Source organism: Marmota flaviventris, chromosome 8, assembly GCF_047511675.1.
Source record: "Marmota flaviventris isolate mMarFla1 chromosome 8, mMarFla1.hap1, whole genome shotgun sequence".
NCBI classification, from domain to species: Eukaryota; Metazoa; Chordata; class Mammalia; order Rodentia; family Sciuridae; genus Marmota; species Marmota flaviventris.
In genome coordinates, this window is record NC_092505.1 from 88,032,659 (window position 1) to 88,057,020 (window position 24,362).

A 24,362-nucleotide genomic window follows, 5' to 3' on the forward strand; every position below is an offset into this window, starting at 1 on the left:
TAAAATTTGAGTAAGTCTTATAAACTAGTTTTCAAATATTGTATCCAGCAAGGATGCCTCAAAATACAAATTCTCATGAAATATAACCAGAATGAAGGAACATGAGGTGGCCTTATGAACTTATTAATTAGGAAAGATTGCTACTGAGAATCTGATTATATCCACACTTTGACATTAGAGTTACATACTGGTGTGATTTTGTTACTGCTGACTTACCATTTCTAAAACAACCCTCTTTATCCTCTTCACTCCTATGATTACATTGTCTTTTCTTTAATTTTATTTTGAAAATTTAGTATACATACAAAAAACATGAAAATCTGTATGTGTAATTTAAGGAACAATAAACAATAATCAATTTAAGGAATAATAGTCACATATTCACTAGTGAAAAAAATCCCTCTTAATATAAGCAGAAGAGCTGCCTTAGTGAATAAAATAAAATAAAATTTAATAATATAGGAGAATAACAATAATTAGTGCCAGCAGAGATTTGCTTTTGCTGGCTTGTACATCAAGCATTCATCCCCCAAACATTACCATCCAGAATTTGTGTTAATCTTTTATTTACTTTCTTTATTGTTTTCACCACCTAATAATATATCCTTAAATAATGCATTGCTTAGTTTTATGTATTCATTTTGTATGTTCTTTATGGGGGCTTGATTTTTTTTTTTTTAGTTTAGCATTTTTTTTTGAAATTCATCTATATGGGTGAAAGTAGCTATGGTTTAATTTTCATTGCTTTAGAGTATTTTATGAATGTATTGGGATTTTTTTGTTTTATTTTTTTAGTTGTAGTTAGACACATGTCTTTCTTTCTTCCTTCCTTTCTTTCTTCCCTCCCTCCCTCCCTTCCTTCCTTCCTTCCTTCCTTCCTTCCTTCCTTCCTTCCTGCTGAGGATCGAACCCAGGGTCTCACATGTGCTAGGTGAGCACTCTATTGCTGAGCCACAACCCTAGTCCCTGTTTGGAACTTTTATTTTTATTAAAGATTTTTTTCAATGTTGGGGATTGAACCAGGGCCTTGTGCACTGTAACTTATTAATAAACCCTACCTTGATGGATATTTGAGTTGCTTCCAGTTTTTTTCAGCCATTATAGACAACATAGAAACATCACACTGATTTTGGCTTTAGGGTCCTGAATGTAAATCTGTTCCTTTAAATCATCATATGAAGGTTTCCTTTTGCTCATTTTTAAGAAGTATCACCTTTTTAGAAATAAAACCCCAATGAGGGTCCTTAATAACCCCCCACCGCAGGCTCAGGTTATTCCCATCACCCCTCCCCCTAGTCACTTGTTTTAAATCATATTTTCTTCATAGCACTTCTGATTCTTTGTAGTATTTTAGAAATATTTTTAGAATGCATTGATTATTTATCTTTTTAGCATATAAGCATCAAAAGCTCAGGGATTGTGTTCTCTGCTGTGTCCCCAGCACCTGATACATAGCAGATTTCAATTGAATTTGTTAAATGAATGGATACTGAGATGATAGATTCCCTTAAAGTAACAGGAAAATTTTTGGAAGCCAGCCAGCTTCATTCTGTTTATACTTTTCTAGCTGAAACTTCAACTCTGGTTAACACTGTTCTTCGCTCTGACTACTGTTTCAAAGCCCCTGTGTTGTTAGGCAGAGAAAGAGTGGGGTTTCCTTGCTTGAAAAAAATCTTAAATTTAACAGTTATGTCTAGGGACAGGCTATAATAAACCACAAATAATTTTATCAACTTCAAGTGTACTCTTCTTCCCAATGTGACTTTTGAGCCATTGACATTAAAGAATATTAGCACTGGAGTGGTCCTTTGGGAAATTGTCAGGCATGCCTGACAATCTTCAAAAGTTTAGAGAATACTAAAGGAAGATGGTGGCATTTTATAGATTTCTTTTGAAAAAATCTAACATTTAAACTTGAATAAATCCTACATTTTTATCTTATACATAAACTTTTAGATTCGTAAAATTTTATGTTTTGGTAAGGTTTTAGATATCAACTAATTCAGAGCACTTATTATGCAAATAAGAGAGATGTTGCCCAAAGCTATTAAGTGATTTATCCAAAGGAACTTGGGAAATGACCATCATAAGCAGGACAACTACCTAGGTACAATTCTTAATCAAGCTCTTTCCTCCAGCATGTAAATGTTGCTTACATCATAGTTACCAATTGACCAACTAAAGTAGCTGGTACTTCTCTGACCAGAAATACTTGATACAGGGATGGACATCTGATCCACTCTTGTCCAAGCAAATGTTGTTTTAAAATTTGGAATAGAAAAATAGAGACTGCTATCAGTCTTCCCTGATGATGACAGTCATGGGCTGTCAGGCCTGAGACCCATGGGTACTTGCCTTAAATTCAGAGTCATTTATGTTTTGCTCCTCAAAGTATGGTATGGAGATTAGCAAAGGTAACATCACCTGGGAGTTTGTTAGAAATGCATTATCTTGGTTCTGACCTCAGACTTACTTATCTGAACTTTAAAAAGATTACCAGGTTATTTTTGTGCATGTGAGAATTTGAGAAGCTCTGACCTGGTGGAAATCAAGGCACCAGGTCAGGGAGATTAAAGCTGGATAATTTTGAACTACAACCTAACATTTTGAAATCATTCTCCTCATCCTTAATATAGATAAAATAATTCCTACCTCACTGGTATTATTGTGAAGATTATATGAGCTAGGATATGAAAACCCCTAGTATAGTGCCTGATATAGTAGGCTCTTATTATAAGTTAGATTCCTTTTCCAAAATTAAACAACTTATCATCCTTTCCATTGAATAGCACTGAAAAACATGCACACAAAGTGGTACCGGTAAGAATACACAGAGGCATAACGTACGTGCCTTTCCCTAAAATAGTATAGTGACTACAAGGGTCAAGAGGAAGTTTGGTTTGATGTTCTTTGTCATAATGGGTATGAAAAATTGAGTTCATATTAGTGATGTCAAGGCAAAGAAACTGTTGAAAGTTAACTCTTTTGAATAAGAGAGGCATAATATTATAACAAATGTTTATAGTGTTTTAAATGTTTATAATTAATGTTAGAATTGGCAGGGAAGAAGTTATGCAGTTGAGAAAAGGAAAAGGATATTATACCTGCAAAGAAATACAGACTTTTTAGGTAAGTAGCTAATTATTTACACGGCTTTCAGGTTGTAAAGTCTAAATTGGACAACCCACAGGATACATAAAAAGAATGTGATTGCTACATATTAAAATCATTCATTTTCTTTCTTGTATATTCATAGATCTGCCTACAAGGAAGTATGTAGGATTCTAGCAACAGTACAAGGATATAATAAAGTATTTTAAATGCTTACTATAATACAAGACTTTGCTAATTATTTCTATACACTACCAATATTACTTAGAAGAAAATAGATTGCATTCACTAAAGCAAAATGTATATTTCCTCCACTTTAATAATAGTAATAATATATAAAAATATTGTACCTATGATGAAGAAAAGCACAAAATCTTAGAGAGAGCCAGGAAAACACTTCAAATTATTATAGACTGAATGGCAAGAAGGAGAATGTAAAACTTTAACATTGTACATTCCTATTCCAATATTAAAGCTAAAACAAGTTAATTCTACCCAAGTTAATTTATAGGTTTTATGAAATTCAAATTAAAAGTCAGGTACAGTGGCATCTACCTATAATTCTAGCTACTCAGAGGCTGAGGCAGCAGGATCAAAAGTTCTAAGCCAGTTTGAGATACATAGGGAAACCCTGTCATCAAATCCTACCACATCACACCCCTCAAAAATAAAAATTTTCTTCAGAAATTTGACAATATGATTTTAAAGTTAGGAAGTATAAATAGCAGATAATAGGCAAGAAAACAATCAAACAAATCAAAACTCAATAAGGAGACGGGCATGGTGGCGGGCACGCCTGTAATCCCAGCCACTTGTGGGGCCGAGGCAGGAGGATCGCGAGTTCAAAGCCAGTCTCAGCAATGGCGAGATGCTTAGCAACTCAGTGAGACCCTGTTTCTAAATAAAATACAAAATAGGGCTGGGGATGTGGCTCAGTGGTTGAGTGCCCCTGAGTTCAATACCTAGTATCCTCCATCCCCCCAAAAAACACCATTCAGTAAGGAGATATTCATCTTTCTTTTTAGCCAATAATCTATAAACTTAGTTTGAAGAGTCCAAATAGTGGGGAGCCTTATATTGGGAGTCTTATGTGAGTTATTTATACATAACAAATTACCCTAGATTTAGTAGTATAAAAGAATGTCTGTGATCTGTCATGGTCTCTGTGGCTAGGAATCTGAGAGTGGTTTAACAGGAGGGTTTTGACTCCAGGCCTCTCATGAGGTTGCAGTCTTCTGCAGGGTTGGTTAGAGCTGGAGGTCACTCACATGGCTGTTGGCACTCATTCTTTGTTACTTGTGTTTTTCTGCAGGGCAGTTCAAGTGGGGCAAGTTCTCAAAAAGATCAAACTCTTAGTCTTTAAAATAAACATCTCTTTCAATAAATTCACATTCTTATTGCTTAGGAACAAATATTTCTGGGTACTAGTAACTAAGCTTTGTTTCGTTTTTCTTGTTTTAGCTTTAATATTGGTTTAGGAAAGTAATCTCTGAATCATATAACATAGGACAGGAAAGCATTTTTGGTCCTATAATTGTCCAATACAGGCACGGGAATTATGTTGGTTCAATTTTCAGACATACAAAGGGTTTTTGGCATAGATGAGCCTAGAAGGGACTGGAAACTAACTTTGGTGCTAGAATAGACTTCACAGAAGAGATGTCATGTAACCGAAGACCCAAAGAAAAACTAAACTGTTTAAAGTCAAAAATATTATTTGTAAACAACAACAACAAAAAAAACCTGGGAGTATTATTATTATTATTTTAGTGCTGAGGATTGAACCTAGGGCCTCACACATGTTAAGTACTTGTTCTAGCACTGAGCTAAGTCTAAGGAAGTATTAGTTTTAGCATTAACTGACAATAAATAGGTTGACATTCTTAAGTGTGTTTATATAAACTCATCATGTACAACCATGTACATCATGTACAACCACAAAAATGAGAAGTTAAACTCTATGTATGTATATGTCAAAATATATTCTACTGTCATGTATAACTAAAAAGAACAAATACAATAATTTAAAAGAGTGCTTACATAATCAATGAGATTGCAAAAGAAAAATATATGATTAGATAATTTTAAAAAATAATTAAGAAATAAATAAAATGTATTTATTTTATTGCCTATTAAATTTTAAAGAAGAAAAAACTTGTAACAAGCAATATTGTGCATGAATTGTTAAATGATCATATTCAGAGAATGCCCAGTGGGAATGTTGAGTGGGTCAATGTTTTAGAAAGGGAATTTGGCAAAAGATACTGAAAGCTTTAAAAACGATTATTCCCTTTGATTTATTAATTTAATATTATAATAATATAAGAAAAACATTAATAAATTTATGTTATTAATCAAGACCTATGAACAAAGATGAGGAACAGTATAGTGTTAATTGTATTAGTGAAAATTTGAAGGTACCTCAATGCCCAACAATACATGAATGTTTAAATTATACTATGTATGCAGGATGAAACATTGGAGCCATTACAAGTGCCACTTTCTAGGATTATTTCTTGAAAGTGTTTATAAGTGAAAAATGGCACATATATAGCAAAATCCAACTTCACTAACAGTATGCTTTTTGTGTGGAAAAAAATCTGAAAGAAAATAATACAAACTTGGAGCTGGGGATGTGGTTCAAGCAGTAACGCGCTCGCCTGGCATGCGCCGGGCGCTGGGTTAAATCCTCAGCACCACATAAAATAAAATAAAGATGTTGTGTCCACTGAAAACTGAAAAATAAATATTAAAAAATTCTCTCTCTCTCTTCTCTCTTAAAAAAAGAAAATAATAAAAACTTAAAATGCACTGTATGACTGAAAAAGTCAATTTCTGCTTTATATAATTCTGCTACTTTGAAAATATATTACTTGTTTTTTTTTCTATTTTAAAAGATTTTTTTATTTATATTATGATCTGGTGCTTTAGTCTGTTTTCTGTTTCTATAACAGGATACCTAAGACTAGATAATTTATAAATGAAAGAAGCTTATTTAGCCTATGATTCTGGAGGCTGGAAGTGCAAGATCAGAAAGCCATATCTCCATGTGCTGTATCATAACATGGTGGAAAAGCAGAAGGGCAAGCTGGTGAGCATGAAAGAGGGAAAACACAAGGGGAAATCTCACTTTAAAACAACTTGTTCTGGAGGTAGCTAACTCACCTGTACCCCATGAAAACTGTATTAATCCCTCTTAATGACCAAATCGCCTCTCAAAGACACCTCCTCCCAGCGTTGCCACAATGGAATCAAATTTCAACATGAGTTTTGGAGGAGACAAACTATATTCAAACCATAGCACATAAATATGGAAAAATGCATAAAACAGATGTACAACTTAATTATTTCAAGTTCTATTTCTTGACGGCCACCTGTGTCAAGAAACAAAACTTGGCTGACTATTCCAAAAAGCTTTCATGTCCCTTCCCCCAATCAAAATCCCCACCCTTCTACCTCCTGTAAAGTAACCAATATCCTTACTTTTATTTTTAGTTAAAAAATGTTAAAATGTTATTAAAACATCTGAGAGGCTATTTTGCATGATTTGGTGATCAATTCTTTGCCTTTTATTATAACATAACCAAGTAAGCATGTTTAAATATTATAATTTAATTTTGCCAGTATTTTAAATTATTTTAGACTTTTAAAAATCTGTACATTCCCTTTTCAGTCCCTGTCCCCTTTTTTCTGTGTCATTTAATTATGGAGGATATCAGGTCATTATTGTTCTGTAGCCTGGAATTTGTTGAGCTCATAACTATTTTAGAGGGTATTCTTTCTGTGCCCTCTAAATTTCTTGCATGCCCACAGTAGAATCTACAGATTTGATCAGAAGCTGAAGAGTGGGTGGTTTAGGGAACCTTTCTACTTTTCCCTCTTGTTCTCATGTAGAGTTCACAATGATGGTGACTTTCAATCCATGGTTTCTTTGCTCCTCCTCTTCACTAAACTGAATCTCTTTCCTATTTTTCTAACCTATACCATCTGGACTCTCAAAGCATTTTCTCTCACTCTGAAAAAGGAGTTTGGGTTGGTGAGTTCTGAGAGTTATGGGACCACACTGCTACAACCCCTCCAGAATTTATCCTGTATCCATTGTACAAATCTGCTCTTGGAGTCTGCAAAGCTCTGTTTTTAGATTGGCCCTCTGAGCTTTCCAGGGAGCCCATGAGCTGTTAGGCATTCTTAGGCCAGTTGCCCTGATGGTTCTCTTCTTTTCTCCTGCTGCTGCCATACAGGTCTTGCAGCTGGATGGTTTGTCTCCATTCCCACTGATATTTTAAGGTTATGGGGATATTTCCTCATAGTAGTTGGCTATAGGCTTTTGGTATTGCTGCCTATTTGGTGCATTTTTTAAAAAAACTTAAAAGGAAATAAAGGAGGATTAAAAATTGTGCTACTGCTGCCAGTTGTGGTGGTCCATGCCTGTAATCAGAGCTACTCGGAGGACCACAAGTTCAAAGCCAGCCTCAGCAATGGCGAGGTGCTTAGTAACTCAGTGAGACCCTGTCTCTAATAAAATACAAGATAGGGCTGGGGATATGGCTCAATGGTTGAGTGCCCCGGAGTTAAAAAAAAAAAAAAATGTGTCATTGCTGTTGCAATTTTTTCATTATTCCTTTATACTTTGTTTTTAGTAAAAATGTTATTAAAACATCCAAGAGGTTATTTTGCTTTATTTGAGATTTTTGTGTATTGTGCTGCTCTGATTATGAAGGAAGGATTGTGTGTTAAAAATCAGAGACAAAGAATTTTTGAGTTTTTCTCTGATGGTTTAAAGAAAAAATAGAACTGGAAGACATGATATGATATGCTATGTCCTGAATATGAGAGTAAAGATGTGTGGAGTCTCAAATGATGATGCAAATTTCCATATGAGAGAGGAGTCAGACCTGACAAATTGCACCAGTCCTTACAAACTAGTGAGTGTTTCTCCCCTTCTGATTGAGGTACAGAATGAAGATTCATGGTTTAGATTCCTCAAAGTCTCAAATCATGCTACCAAAAGTATGTTAGAACTATCTTCTTAGTAAATAAACTAACAAAAAATATAGATTTGCTTAATGTGAGATCTAGAATAATGAAAAATATTTATCCTTTTTAAAAAAATTTTATATGTTCTTTTTAATTATACATGACAGTATAACGTATTTGGACATATTATACATACATGGAGTAACTTCCCATTCTTGTGGTTGTACATAATGTAGAGTTACACCAGTCAAGAATTCATATATGAACATAGGAAAAAATGTCTGATTAATTCTATCATCTTTCCTATTCCCATTGCCCACCCCCTTCCCTTCATTCCTCTTTGCCTATTCCAGTGAACTTCTTTTCTTATTATGTGTTAGCATCCACATACCAGAGAGAACATTTGGCCTTTGGTTTTTGGGGATGAGCATGATATTCTCCAGTTCAATCCATTTACTGGCAAATGCCATAATTCCATTCTTCTTTATGGATGAGTAATATTCCATTATATATCCATCCATTCATCTGTTGAAGGGCATCTAGGTTGGTTCCACAGTTTAGCTACTGTGAATTGAGTTGCTTTAAACATTGAAGTGGCTGCATTACTATAGTATGCTGATTTTAAGTCCTTAGAGGGTATATGCCAAGGAGTGGGATAACTGGGTCAAACGGTGGTTCTGTTCCAAGTTTTCTGAGAAATCTTCATACTGCCTTCCAGAGTGATTGCACCAATTTGCAGTTCCACCAGCAATGTAAAAAAAGGTACCTTTTCCCCCACATCCTTGCTAACATTTATTGTTACTTATATTCTTGTTAATTGCCAATCTGATTAGAGTGAGATGAAATCACTGTGTAGTTTTAAATGTATTTCTTTAACTGCTAGAGATGTTGAACATTTTTTCATGTATTTGTTGACAGATCACATTTCTTCCTTTGTGAAGTGCTTGTTCATTTCCTTTGCCCATTTATTGATTGGATTATTATTATTATTATTATTATTATTTTGGTGTTAAGTTTTTGACTTCTTTGTATATCCCGGAGATAGATGCTGTATCTGAGATGCAGTTTTCTTTGTTTTAATATGAGAGTTTTCCCTGGATAAATTCAGCATTTCCCACATAATAGTTACACTAAAAAGACAGCTTTCCTGTGAAGTACAATTGTCAGGCACTGTAATTCCTATTATAGAATAGTGGAAACAGAAATTCTTCATTTATTCATAAGTTTACTAAATGTATGGCCATATAAATATATCAGGTCATTAAAATTCAAGTGCGCAAAAATAATTATAAAAAAAATAATTGTAGTCTCAATGTTGCTTGCTGTTATTTCTATGGAGAGAAAATTTTAATTTTGTTAATTCCACATACTCATAGTAATTCATCTATGTTAATTCCAAATCTCTTCTGTCCCCAAACCATTTTTAGCTAAAATGTTATCTCTTCAAAATTATCTGCCTCCCCCTTGTTTTTCTGAGGACAGCTTCAAAATTATTTGGGAGTGAGTAGGGTGAGGTGGGGAGGCAGGTGGCCAGGGCAGGTATCTGATTGTCAGATGCAAACACCTCTTGATTTTGGCCTTAAAATTTGGTATCTCCTTTTCCATTGCCTTTGGGTCACTGGTCTGTTTTCAGGTCTGTCTGTATTCATTCTGACCTATAGGCTCTTTAACCCTCTACAGTCCTCCTGCAGAAACTTTGAATGGTCTTTAAAGCCATAAATACTAAAAATAAGAACAAGCTGGGAGCACCCCTCTTTATGCCCAAACAGTTTATGCTAGCTTGCTGCCCTCTGTTGGTTTACTGAAAGAAAGCTTCTGAATCTTGGTTCCTTTAACATTCCCAATGCGAACAGAGCTCAGATACCCTCAATCTTTAGATCTTCAAATATATTCTGGAGTTCTATTATTTCTCTCTCCATGACTTTTTAAAAGTTATCTCAGGAACTGTGTGTGTGTATGGTTGTGTATATCCTCAGGCCTTTCTTGGGGATATACACAAATGCCTCTGTATTTGTAGCAGACTGTATTTTATTTACAATTAACCACACAACCCTGTCCCCCACAACCCCAAAAAGGATTATAATCCATGCCTATTGCCATATGATTTACCTATGGAAGAAACAGACTTTCTACTGACTTGAAGTTTGGCCATATGAAAGGCTTTTGCCAATGGAATGTCATGACACATGGATGAAGCAGCCTAAATGCTTCACAAGTTTCTATGAGCTCTTCTGATCTTTTTGTCTGTCATGAAAATTGTCCAAGTCCCACATAAGGGTTCTTCTTCAGCATGGGACAAGAAGACCCTTGGAGCAGAACCTTGGCTGACCCACAAAATATAATGTACAAGCAAGAAATAAACTTATGCAGCCTTATCATTTTTTTTACAGTAAAAGTGATGAATACATTGTTTGTGGACCATTTCTTTTTCTTTCAGTTCTTTTAAGTCCAGCTATTCCAAACCACAGCTCTGATTTATGAGACAACTGTTACTGCCATGAGCTTCAAATGCCTATTAAACAAACATTGTGGAATTGCCACCTTCTTTCTTCTGAGACCGGGAAGGAAATGCAGTAGCTGCCTGAGAATATAAGACCAGGGATAAAGAACATGAATTTTATGTGTGCATGCAGAGCTGGAGGGTGGGGCCCCTCAGTTAACTTTTTTAGATTTTTATCTTGACATGCAAAAATGCATACAACCATGAAATTTAAAACTTGAAAACTCCAAGACATGTATTCTTCCTGCAGTCAGGGATTTTATAGAGCAGATCAACTATCTCTTTAAGTAATTAAAATGTAAGGCAACACATGTTGTGTATCACCAAGGTGTGTAGGGGAAGTGCTATAGGAGCTTATGGAAGAGGCCTGGAAGAATAGGTAGAATTTGAAAATGCAGTAAGAGGGGAGAAAAAACATTTTGTACTCAAAATATAGATCAAGCTAAATCACTGAGGTGGGAAAGTTAGTGGCATGGATGGTACCCTTGAGTAAAGGTAAGGAACTGTGGGAGGCAAGAATGGAAAGACAAGCGGTGGCCCAGTCATTGTCCTAGTTCAAAAGTGTGGACTGTGAAGTTCTACCACTGGCTAAAGCCATATAGAAAAAGTGCTGCAAAGTGGATTTCAGCTGCATTTATTTATTTTTTAAAGCAATGTAGCCATTTAAAAATCGGACACATAAACTATATGTACATACACAGTTGGAAAAACAACTCAGTTGATGAATTACTCATCGCAAAGGCCATCATTGTACACTAGCTGTGCATGTTTGCTAAATGGTTATCCTTACTTATAAAATGATTGCTGATTTGTTTCTGGTATTGGATATGGCATGATTCTGCCAAAGAAAAGCCTTGATTTTTTGCAGAAATTTGCCTAACACTAGAGCACATCTTACTAAGATCTCCTTGGCATTTTAGTGATGAAAACAGCCACACAACAGTGCAATATACTTGATACTATCAAACTGTACTCCTAAAATGGTAAATTTATGTTTAGTTTACCACAGATTAAAAAAAAAAATAACCAGCCCATCTTACATGCTGAAAGTACTAAAAATAGTAGAATTTTATAGCTGGAACTCCTCAGCTTATTTAGAATTTTAGAGCTGGAATGCCAACCCCGAAGGTATCCAAGTTGGCAAAGAGAGATGCAGTATCCCAGCGTTAGTCAGTCTCTTTCCTGGTTCTTCCTGCCTTGCGGGTGAAGCTCCGTTGGTCAGGAGAAAAAGTCTCCAAGTCTTGCTCACTTTAGTGCAGGGGAGAGAAAGGGCAGGTGCGTGGGTTCTTGTGCGATGGGAGGCCACCATGCGGGCAGCTGCGCTCTTCTTCCTCCATCCCGGGGCGGAAGTGTGGAGAGGTGTAGTTTGGCCTTCGTAAAAGAGATGAAAGTTGCAAAATCTCTGCCCAGGCTTCAGCTATGAATCAACTTTCCAGGGTCCACGGTGAACAGCTCTTAGAAGTTGTAGGTAGAGACGGGCAGTGGTGCACCTTTTTTCTGACTCATGCCTTTGTTTCTTGTACGGTCTCAGTGCGAAGCCCCCGAACTTGTGGTTGAAGCACCTGCCCCACGCTCTGGCGGTGGCCAGGGATGCTGAAGCCGCAGTCGTGGTCGTCGCCGCCGCCGCCGCCTTCCGTCGCTGCCGCTGGGCCTGCTCCGTCAGGCACATGCGCAGTTGCGACGCCGACCCGGCGCCCTCAGTCTCCTCCTCCGCCGCCTCCCGGTTCCGCAGTCACTTCCTGCAGCTGTTTCCCTGTGGGTAGGGTTGGACTGACTTTTGACAGTCAGCCTTCAGCTGTGGAGGGGGCTCGGCGGCCGCGAGCGGAGAAAGTTGCTCCGAACAGAGGCGGGGTGGAGCCGGGTCGAGCCGGGCGCGCAGGGCTGGCGGCGGCGGGCGTCCGGGACGGACGCGGCGCCGAGACTGCCGGCGCGTCCCGGGGGTTCCGGTAAGTGCGGGCGACTGGGAGCCTCAGGGCGTTTAGGACGATCCGGGAGCACAGGACTGGAGGTTCCTTTTTCACGCTGTTTTTCCACCTGCCCTCCACGTGACGGTGCCTGGACTGCTCTTATTTATCTGTTTTGAGCATTTCACGTGTACTATTTGGATCATTTGTGCTTGCAGCTGCCTTGGCCCTTGCACTAGTCCTCACCCGAGGGGAGTCGGGGGATTCCATCTTTCGTGATGGCATCCTTAGGGGATTGAGGGGGGAGGTGTGTGTGTGTGTGTGTGTGTGTGTGTGTGTGTTCGTGTGTGTGCATGCACATCTCAGGAATGTGAGGTGTATGTGGGCGATGCTGAGGTATCTGTAGCTTTGATTCACTTGTGTAAACGGTTCCCTAGGATTCGGAACCGACATAGCTGAGACTGGAAAATATTTGCCCGTTTACCAAGGCCTCTTCCCTCCCAGTTTCCTTCGTTCTTTTGGGTCTTGCTTATATGACATATCTTGCCTCTGCTGATCGTTTTTCTGGTTTTCTCGCTTGTATTCTTATTGCTGCGTTCTGATGACCTCTGAGCAATGCTGCCCTGACTTTCCCTCGTTTCCAGAATTCCCAGTGACAGTCTCCCCCAGTTTGTTGAGATATCAGAAACCTGTTTCTGTATTCTGTTCTCTTTCCTCTGTGGATTTCTCCAAATGAGAAAGCGATTGAGTTCAAATCAGTATGTGAAGAGTAGGCCCCAGTCCAATCATGAAAACTCAGTATGTTACAATAATTCGTTTTCTTTAAACAGGTATATTGTGGAGCTTTGATTTTAGTGTCCTCTCAAAACCTTTACCAACTAGGACATTAACCACCATAAATCCTTCGTTTATGCTACTGCAAGGATCAAATTGAATGGTTTTTAAGATCTAAGGAATAGCTATTTATATCAGCTTTCAGATTAGTCTCTCTTAAACCAATGCAACAGTCGAACGGATCTGAGTCACATATGTTTTGGGTCTTTATATTCCATCATTTGCGCATTCACCAAAGGCTTGGTTTTATTTTAGATTTGTAGTTTTTGCTAATTTTTGTTTACAAATGCAGTAATACTTCTTTCAATCATCACATAAAGCTCTTTCAGGGGAGTTGATTTTATGTTGATTGTTAAATATAACAGAAGAATTAATTTCGGAATAGCTAGCTACTCTTTAGACAAGATAAAAAATGCAATTGCAGGTAAGTAAGTCTGTGCTTGGCAAGACTATTTTTTTTTTTTTTTAATTCCACTCCTCTGGAAGGAAGCTTTTTGTATTTTTGTGCCTTGAAGGGCCTTTATTTTGATGGAAACCTGTAGATAACATCGGGGGGAATCACATACTAGAGTTTCCTCCAGTGGGAGTGAGCTTTTATAAAACAAGTCCAGACTTGTCTCAACAATTAGTAGCATTTGATTTTCTGTCTATATTGCTGATTTTCTTTATACGAATGTTTGACACCCTTCTATACCTTTTCTCTTAAGACCCAGCTGCATGTTTATGGCAGCTTAGCATCAGTGTAACTGTACACATTGGCTAGGTAACCTTTAACATAATCAGTTATTATAATTAGGTTGTCAAACTTTAAAAAAGCTGGTCATTGTCTCTTTAGTTTCCCTTTCAAAAATATCCATATCCGTCTTTGCTTTTTGAATGTCTTTGCTTTTTGAATGTCTTTGCTTGATTTTTAATCGAGAGAAATAGTACCATTATAGAGAACCTGATGTTTTAGACATTTTAAATCTGTATTGCTTTTTTGTTTATGTTCCTGGAGATATGGGAAGCATACTCCTGCTTGTGAGTCAAATGATAGTATCACTTTTCTAAGTTATGATTAATAAGAAGTATTATTAGATTATATGATTTTTGCATTTTGTCCTTTACCACATTAGTTCCCACTTATAGTGATTTCTTCTCCTGCCCCCAGGCCTTGAATTTAGTATAAAAGTTGTTACTTAATTACAATTTCTCTTTGATATATATTTATTGAATTTGATAAGACATCCTCTTTTAACTTTTCGAAACTTGATTCATTTTAGAACATCTATACTGCCATACATATACATTTCATCCTGATGGAAAATTCCAGCAGCTAAAAATAGGTATATTCTATTGACCAAGAAAAGAGGTGTTAATAGTATTGAGAGTGGAGGGAATTGTAGATTTTGAAATAAGGATTCTAATTTGGGTTAATTAGAATCTTGGGAACTCAAAAGGGTGTACCCATGATTCATTTTGAGATAGTCAGAATTAAGATACCATCTGGGTGGGAGGCAGGAGAAATCATGGATAAAGAATGAAGAGAAAGTGGACCATTTTGGGTCTTTTCTAAGGAAAATAGAGATTATCAGTTATTTCGTAAAATAGGCGAAAGAAATTGTCTGAAGACTAAGAAACTGGAATTATGATAGAGCTTATTTTAGTGTGATTCATTATTCCATTGGACATTTACCAATGTGGCTACCTTGTTTTCTGCACATAGTTTGCCTCTTGAAGGAGGTATATATGAGATGGTATCATCAACTATAGGTAGCAGTCTGAGGGGTGACTGATGTGGCCTGGAGAAGGCAGGCCTGGCTATGAGGGACAATCCTTTGAGTAGTAACTTGCTAATTATTTCCCTTGGAGAAACACAGGACCAGCGATGCCAAATCATCCTTTTATTACACAAAACCACAGATCTCTTGATTTTTAAGTATTGACAACTAATTCAATTTTAAAAATGAAAGCAAAACAAAACACGGTATTCCAAATAGCACATCTGTGGCTCTATGTGGCCCACAGGCTGTTTGTTTCAACCTCTGCTCTAAGGAATCATTAGCTCAACTAAATAAATATTGCTAGTTGAATACTTTCTTTTTCTTTTTTGGTGCTGGGGATTCAACTCAAGGGCACTTAACAACATCCCCAGCACTTTTTATTTTTTATTTTGAGACAAGGTCTTGCTAAGTTGCTTAGGGCTTTGGTAAGTTGCTGAGGCTGGCTTTGAACTTGTGATCCTCCTGCCTCAGCCTCCCAAGTTGCTGGGATTACAGGCATGTGCCATTGAGCCTGGCTAGCAGGCATACTTTCCATTTATTACTGTCACATTTTAATTCTGAGTTATTCCTACAGCTGCTTGGTATTTGAGCTAGTTGTGGAAGTGCTTTAAGGATTCTCAGAAGTGATACTCTTTTTTCTTTTTTTTTTTTAGTCTTGACATCATTTAGATGGAAAAGAGATATTTTACAAGATCTTAGCCATTTTTTTTTCTTTTTGTCTATGCATAATTGTCATCCAGAGTGCTTAAGTATGCCTGAGGGAAGGGGTCTGGATGAGGTGACCTTTGATGTCCATTTCAGCCATGTGATTTTTAGATTTAATTAGCTATGGATGCAATGCTATTAATGTTCACAGACTAGAGGGACGGACAGCAGTTGGAGCTGTTTCAAGGAAAATAAAGCCAAATCTATAGAACCATTCTCAGTGGAAGAGCTTCGTGTTAATGTGAATGAACTAGCAGGGAAAGTTTGCTAGATGAAACAAAAGAAAAGAGGTCCCAAAGATGGTTTTGGAAAAGTAGGGGAAAGAATCAGATGATGATGTCATTTATATATCTTGTTGCTAAGGTCTCATTTTTAACTGTTTTTTGTTTGTGTTTGCTGTTGATTTAGATTTGAAGACTCAACTTCTTATCGCCTATTGGATTATGCCCACAGCTTTCCTACCCAATGATCCTCTTGCAACAGGCCGGGCTTCCTCCACCTAAGCGACCTTCATCCTCTCCTCCTATGTCAGTGGCCACCAGGTCTACAGGAACCTTGCAGCTTCCACCACAGAAGCCTTTTGGGCAAGAGGCATCCTTGCCTCTGGCTGGGGAAGAAGAATTACCTAAGGGAGGGGAGCAAGACTCTGCCCTGGAGGAGCTATGTAAGCCCCTGTACTGTAAACTCTGTAATGTCACCCTGAACTCAGCACAGCAAGCTCAGGCTCATTATCAGGTAAGGGAAACTCGGGTATTCAGGCTCTGCCTATTTAAGCACTTGCTTTTCCACATAAGACTGACTATGGAAAATCATGAAAGCTTAGAGAACAACTAAGTGTTTATTTGACTAACAATAATAATGTTCCTATATAAACATAAGTATCATTTTTCATACAGTGATTCTCAACTGCTTACACTAAGTGGCATTTGGTAGTTGACAAGTCTTTGTGAGCAAATGTAAACCTTTATGCTGATGTTTGAACTTGTGGTTCTAAGGACAACATGATGTGCCAAATTCAATTCAGTGGAAAATCATTTAGACGCTAATTCAGTTTGCATCAGTTGAGGTACTCTCTCCATATTATTCTCTTGCTTTCCATTTTTGACTTCAGCTCTTCCTGTATAACCCTAAAGAAAACACAGATGTCTTTGTAGTGAGAATAAAATGACATTGGAGTATTGAGCTCTGTTCATTCTCATTAGTGTAAACTGCTTTAAGATTTAAAGCTTTTACCTCAATGTAGAATGGAGAGTGGATTTTAAACGGTACCATTACCTAAGAGCAAATGTGAGATTAAATTTTTACTAGAAAGAGAGGATATAGTATTTATTTTTATTCTAGGTTGTTGACTGTATGAAATTATATAATCTCTTTTTCTGGAAAAAAGTGAAGTGGGCACTAATCTAGGCCAAACCCCACTGAGTGGAGATTATCTTCTGGGCCATCATTGATTTGACTATCTGTTTTCTCCATGAATGTCTCTAGCAGTCAGACAGCTTGGTAGAAAGCTGACTGTGACAAAGGTATTTCTTCTACTCTGATAGTATAACTTTCCCTGGTTTGATTTTTTTGTTTGCTGTGTAAATCTTTTGTTTTGATCCCAATGCCTGGACAATTGTTTCACTTTGTAATTGTGCACCAGAAGTATTCTGATGGTGAATTGTTTTCTGGGGATTTAGGAGAAGGCATGATATGTAGCTTCCCTGGAGCTCCAATTGTTTTGCCCTTAGTGGCAGAGTTGAGTTGATTCTCTCTCTCTAATCTTGGCCTTGTCATCCTTGGTTCATAAAGGCCTCCTCTGGTCTTTTTTTTTTTTTTTCTTTTTTTACATTTTCTTTTCCTCCATTTCTGTTCTTACTCCCTTGGTGTATCACTCCCTGACACAATGGGTTTGATATAGGGTCTTTCTTTGTCTGTCAAGGAATCTGTTAGGACGACTAATCACAAATTCAAAATTCCACGTTAACTTTCTTCTTCATTTATTTGTGTGGGATGTTCAGTTTTATAACCTGAGGCTCATTGTGAAAAATCAAGCCTGAATTCTAACGTTTTGGGTTTTGGTTATATAAAGCCCTTACTAAATCATTAATGGGAGCTAATCATTAATGTGTCATACACATAATTGCCTTTTAAGAAAGAGTAGTTTATTTTGATGAAGGAAAACTCTTGGGCAATATGTAATTTTGTATGCACATACCTCTTATCCTTTTTCTCCAGCATAATTTTTTGATTCTATAGACAGTGATGGATGCTCTGGGTTATGCATAGAAAGAATTCAGCTTAATGCAAGATTATTGGATTATAAAGCTTAAACTAGATAAGAAACAGCTTTTTTTTTAAATGTACATTTTTGTGTGTGTTTGCTCTAAGTTTTTTATTTGACAAGATATGTAATTACACTTAATTTTATTTCCCTCAGTTATGCAGTGAGTAAAAAATTAGAAAATAAGGGAAGAAGAATTTGACAGATTCAATAATCAGAATTTTTAAGTGGAAAAGTTAGAGGGGCAGGATGGCTTGTCAGAAGGGACAATTCAATTAGCCAAACAGTAGGGTAAAAATAAAAGCAAAAAGGAGAGACAAGTGAATTTTAAAGGAGAAGGTTTTTGTTTTGTTTTTAAACAGAGAAATCAGGGTGGAGAAGTTTATGTATAAAAGTGCAAAGCAATTTCATTAGAGTAACATGGAAGAAAGCTAATGCTAGAAGTGAAATCTAGATTTGCATTTAATGGAATTGGTCAGGATGAAGGAGTATGGATCCTAGAGTAGATGAGAATCAAAGGACCAGAGCTTGAGCATAACCTGGAGGTGGGCTAACCAACAGGAAGGAGGACATGGAAGGTGAGCCTGGGGGGGCATATCAAGGATTGCATTAGTAGACGGTGACAACAACTCTAAGACCTATGAGTAAGTCTTAGCAAGCACTAGGAATAGGCAGAGTGACAATGATTACAGAATAACAGAACAGGGTGGTTTAGGATTAAATGAGATAATGGACATAAAATTTTATTTGAAAGCTAAAAAATCTACATTGTAATTTTAATACAGAATGGATCATAAATCCATTATTTAGTTATGTACAAGATAAAAGTGGTCACTGTCAATCTGTTTATGAGCCAGAAACACCTTCATGTAAAGTGATGAAACACTGTGATTATATTACTGAAAACTTTTTAGTTAATAACATTATTGAAATCCCAAAGTTTCAAATTTCCATGGGTATTGTAAACAACTGGTGTTTCTGTATTCCATTCCCATAATCTGGGGCACACTGTGGAAACTCCTCCATAAATACTTCCCTTTAAGCTTACTACCATTTCCCCCTGACATCCCTATGTCTCAGTCTGCTGCTACCTTATCAATGAGCTGGATATATCCTCACACATATAGTTTTATTCCCAGAACTTTTACAATATGGTCAGGCTTCAGAACATCTTCAACTGTTGTTTTATTTTTTAATGAGATTATCTAATTTTGCAGTCTCAAAACCATGGCTTTCATTATAATTTAATTTAAAGTCAAATTTTTTGGAGGAGAAACATGTCTTCATTTTATTAAAATCTGTCTGTATGCTTCAGGTACTTAGGGCAAGCCTGGCATGGAATAATATAACACTGTTTCATTAGCATAAATACCCAGGGGAAGAGCTGCTTTAAGATGGAAGGTTATTAACAGAAATAAAAAAGCAAAAAGCATGGACAAAGTTTCCTCAGGCATCCACAGTTGAAAGGCAGACACTGTTTGTCTGCTAATTTGCATGTCCATATGAAAAATAAGTAGTTACTCAAAGTGCATTTCTAAATTTTGTCATAAACATACATTTCTCAACAAAGCCCATCATTATGTACAACTACAATGCACCAATAAAAAAATGTGGAAAGAGGGCTGGGGTTGTGGCTCAGTGGTAGAGCGCTCGCTTGGCACACATGAGGCACTGGGTTCCATCCTTAGCACCATATAAAAATGAAATAAAGGTATTGTGTCCACCTACAACTAAAAATATATTTAAAAAATGTGGAAAGAGAAAAACCCCATACATTTCTATATATAAGACCTAGTATCAGATAACAACCTGTTGAACTATCTAGATTCATTAGTAAGAGAGACAGGACACAGGTTAAAAAAAGTAGTTGTAGAATTATGATGCTGAATGTAGTGGTCTTAATTCATAATGTAAAGAATACAATTTTACCCCAAATTTAAAGTGTTGATTTAGGCACATACATTGTAACAGAGATTCCCCAGTTTGGATGGAATAATCAGTAACTCTAATCTCAGCTGATTTTGATGTTTTCAAAATTCTCCCTTACAATGAGCAAGGGGAGGATGAGTGGAGTGGGGGCAAGGGGGCTTAGGGGAGGTAAAAGGAGGGAGGAAGAGGGACTGAAATGGAGTAGGTCAGATTTCATGCATGTATGATTTTATTGGGATGAACCCAGCTACTGTGTGTGTGTGTGTGTGTGTGTGTATAATGCTCTAATTAAAAAAAGGAAATAAGGAAAAAAGTTATAAGAATTATAAAAAAATAAAACTTCCCCCCATCCAAAGGAACTTGCAGTGGAATGAGAATTATCATAATGTACTTCAGATTTGTTGTTTACAAATCACAAGCGGCATATATGCTTTGAAATCTGACAGATTTGGGCTGCAATCTGGGCTCAGCTAGTTTAGGCAAGATATTTAATCTCTATTCATGTCTATAAAGTAGGGGTGATTGTATTTCCCTTGCAGGGTTGTGAGAATTGTGTACTTTATATTAATAAATACTGGCTGATTAAAAGAGATACCTCTTGTTTAGAGTGTTTTGGTCTGAAAGGAACTAAAATTCATTTCATCTTGTAGCTTTAGAAGGACTTAAAAGAAGGCACACAGCTCTCTTAACTGTTGTTACTACCTCTATAGGAACTTCCTGCAGGACCTTGTATCAACCAGTAAAACCTGGCCTCCTTGGTCGTCCTCCAGAGATACTCCTCTGGAGCCAGATACCAGGTTACCTTAAAAAAATAATGGAACCAATAGATGAGGTAACATAAAATGACTCTCAAATGTAAAAGGACTTTCATCCAGACCAGCGGCCTCTCCGCTTAGTCTGTTTACTTTGTTTTGTTGAAGTACATTTCCACATTACTTAAAGGAAGACTCCATATAAATGTACATTGCAACATACCTCTCTCCCTTAAATAAAATGAGGGAGTAATAGGAAGTAAATTTTTCTGAACACTTATATTTCCGACGGTAAGTCCTTGTCGGTTCTATTGTATTGCTGTCGCAATGACCGGTTCTGTAAGCTCGCCCAGCCCTGGCTGAGTTCATGTTAGGGATTGAAGCGCTGCGGTTCCCCCTCCCCCCCCTCCCCCCCCCTGTTGTAGTTTAGCAGCTTTCTACCTCATCTTCAGAGTCTACCCCATCTCCTTTCTTTTTATTTCAGAAGAATAGTGTTATAGTTTGGATGTCAGTCCTCCCCCAGAAGCTCACCTGTGCAAGGTTTAGAGAAGAAATGATTGAATTTCAAAAGCCTTGACTCAATCAGTGAATTAATCACCGGATGGGATTAATCTAGTGGTAACTGAAGGCAGGTGGGGTGTGGCTGGAGGAGGTGGAACATTGGGGGCGTGGCTTTGGGGCTATACATTTGTATCTAGCAAGCGGAGATCTCTCTCTACTTTCTGGTCATCTTGTGAGCTGCTTCCCTCTGCACATTCTTCCGCTATATTGTTCTGCTTCACCTGGAGACTTGAGGAATAAAGCCAGTTGTCTGTGGATCCAGACTTCTGAAACCGTGAGCCCTCAAATAAACTTTTCCTTCTCTACAGTTGTTCTGGTTGGGTCCTTGTAGTCACAGCAGCGAAAAAGCCGACTAAAACAAATAGATATCCCTTGTTTTGTCCATGTTTAATTTCTTATGCTGCCCTCTCAATTTCGTCACCTCTTTCACGGCATTCAAATCAAAATCATGTCCAAGTCTCTTCCATGTAAATTAAAATGGCAATGGCGACTTTTCCTTTACTTGTAATCCCTCCTGTTATAACCTTTCCCTCTTCTCTTTTTTCCTTAAAGTTTGGTCACATGTAATTGTTCTTTTCCGGTCTTTATTTCTGATTCCCCAGCACACTATCCTCTAGTGTGCATTACAATATGCCCCAAGTGGTCTGAAGTCATCTGTGGTCCTATAGGCCAAAATCTAGCAGTTTTTCACCTCTTGACAATTTTCTCCTTAAAAAAATTTTTAAAAAGTGTTTCTGCTCAAAATAATGTCTGTGGAACCAAGAGTTTATAATGAAAAGCAGTAATTACCTCTTTTTCTTTCTCCACACATTCCTTATCCTTTTCTTTCTTTTTCATTATTCTGTTCTTCCTTCCGCCTCCCAACTTGGGTTGGCTCTGGTTTCACTTTGACATTATGAAGATTGATCACATTTTGTCTAGTCTACAATCAAATTAAGTTTTCCATGTTCTTTTGGCAGGTTGGTTCCAGTTGTTAAAAACTGACAATTAAATTTTGCATTATTCTGAGTAGGGAAATATTGTTCACTGCAAAGCTGTTTTCTTCCCTGTTTTTCTAGTTGCATGATGCCATGGTATTCAAAAGAGATGTCAAATGTGTAACTGTTTTTGGAATGTCACAGTTGCTTAAAGTCATATTAGTTTAATTCGTATGTGAACTATAACTTTGCAAAAGCTGTTTTTCCTTGAGCTTCTGGCACTTTTTTGAAAAACAGCAAGAAGATCTTATGCTTTTCTTTTTCTTTTTTTTTTTTAAGTAATAACTTCTTTAACTTTTTAATCGTTTACAACCCATTGATTTCCTGTTCTAATTTGGACTAGTTTTTCTATATTTTCTATATTTGAATCCTGATTCATTGTGTAGCTTTTTGTATTCCTAGAGTTTTTAGTTGTTTTACTTCTCTTTTTTTTTATTTTACTCTTTTAGTTGTTTTACTTCTTTCCACTTTTTTCTTGCGTTTTCATATACTCTTTTTTCTGCCCCCCCCCCACACCTCATAATTCCCAATCATGATCTCTTTTGCATGGAATCTCCCTTTATCCTAGTTGCCTCTGTTTTCTTGCTCCCATTTTTCAGTGGGTAGTGCTGTGGGTTTGCTACATACACAGTTGTCAATTTTGTACATTCCTTCATTGCTCTTTGGAATGGGTCACTATTTTCTCATTATACTTCTTTTATTGTTTGTCTTTTTAATTGTGTTTTGTTGGAGTGCATCTTCACATGACTTAAAGGAAGAAAGAATAAATATAAATATATATTGCAACATATATCTCCCGTAAATAGAATGGAGGAGGAATGCAAAGTAGATTTTTTCTGAAATCTTATATTTCTAAAAAAATGTTTGTGTTATGCCTTTGTATTTGACAGTTTAGTTCTAGATTAACAATTATTTTTCCTCTTAAAGGCAACTCCATTTGTGTGTGTTTGTATTTTAATTATCTAATTTTGCTGAGGGAAATCTTATTCTGATTCTTATTCTTTTTTTTTTGAAGGAGGTAAAGGGGATTGAATCCAGGGGTGCTCTACCATTGAGCCACATCCAGCCCTTTTTATTTTTTATTTTGAGACAGGGCCTCACTAAATTGCCAAGGTTGGCCTCAAGCTTATGATCCTCCTGCCTCACCTCAGCCTCCTCAGTAGGTGGAATTACAGGTGTGTGCTATTGTGCCTGGCCTGATTTATTCTTTTATTGGTGACCTGCTTTAGTTTTGTGTCCTTTTTTGTTTGTTTGTTTGTTGTTTTTGGTTTGTTTTTCAGTAAGCTTTTAGTCTCTTTTATCCCTGGAATCTGAAATTTCACATTGATGGATGTGTCTAGGTCCTTTTTCACTTCTGTTCAGGTCTAGTAGAAACTTTCAGTTTATATACTCCTGATTCTTTGAGCTCTGGGGACTTTTGTTTGATGATATATCTTAGCTAATGTCCTCTTTCAATTTTTTTTTCTTTCTCTTTCTGGAAATCTTACTATCTCTAGACCTGTTGGATTTTTCCTCCTCTCCAGCTTACTGAAGAATAATTGATGGATTTATTTATTTTTATCTAGTAGACTTTTTTATCCATGGGGGATATATTCCAAGACCCCTAACAGATTCCTGAAATATATACCAAACCCTTTATATGCTGTGCTTTTTTTCATATGCATACATACACAAATTAAATGACTTTTCCATCTTTACTAAGCCCTTATGCACTGTGGCTGCAACTTTTGCAGTTTGAATGTGACAGCAACACTAGCATGCATTTCTTTTCCCTCCACAATTTCATGGGTGAATTTGTCATTGCCATAGACATTAGCAACCTCAGTGTATGATTTTTTTTCCTCCTCTGAGAACTTTCACTTTAACTTATCACTTAAAGAAAGTACTTTACAGTTTCTCTTTGGCATTTCTGAATCATCAATACCACTAGGTTTGCCATTGGGGTCCATTATTAAGTAATATAAAAGATACTTTTTGCAATGAAGTGACAGTTGATAACCTGTACAATGTCTTCTAAATGACTAAAGGGTGGTGGCATAATCATGGATATTCTGGATAAAGGGATGATGATTCACAACCAGAACAG

At 36.9% G+C, this 24,362-nt stretch overlaps 1 protein-coding gene across 3 annotated transcripts in view; it reads left to right on the top strand.

Annotated features, from left to right (window-relative positions):
• Positions 1-12,312: 12,312 nt before the first annotated feature.
• Positions 12,313-24,362, top strand: part of Zmat3 (zinc finger matrin-type 3) — a 33,755-nt gene continuing 21,705 nt past the window's right edge. For 2 of the 3 annotated variants that reach the window (XM_027942200.2, XM_071615458.1), the window contains exons 1-2: positions 12,313-12,534; positions 16,203-16,529. In XM_027942200.2, the coding sequence (XP_027798001.2) occupies positions 16,260-16,529 (270 nt within the window). In that variant the 5' untranslated portion in view covers positions 12,313-12,534; positions 16,203-16,259. Of the gene's footprint in view, positions 12,535-12,619; positions 12,640-16,202; positions 16,530-24,362 lie in introns of those variants that run through there. The other variant, XM_071615457.1, reaches the window with a different exon arrangement.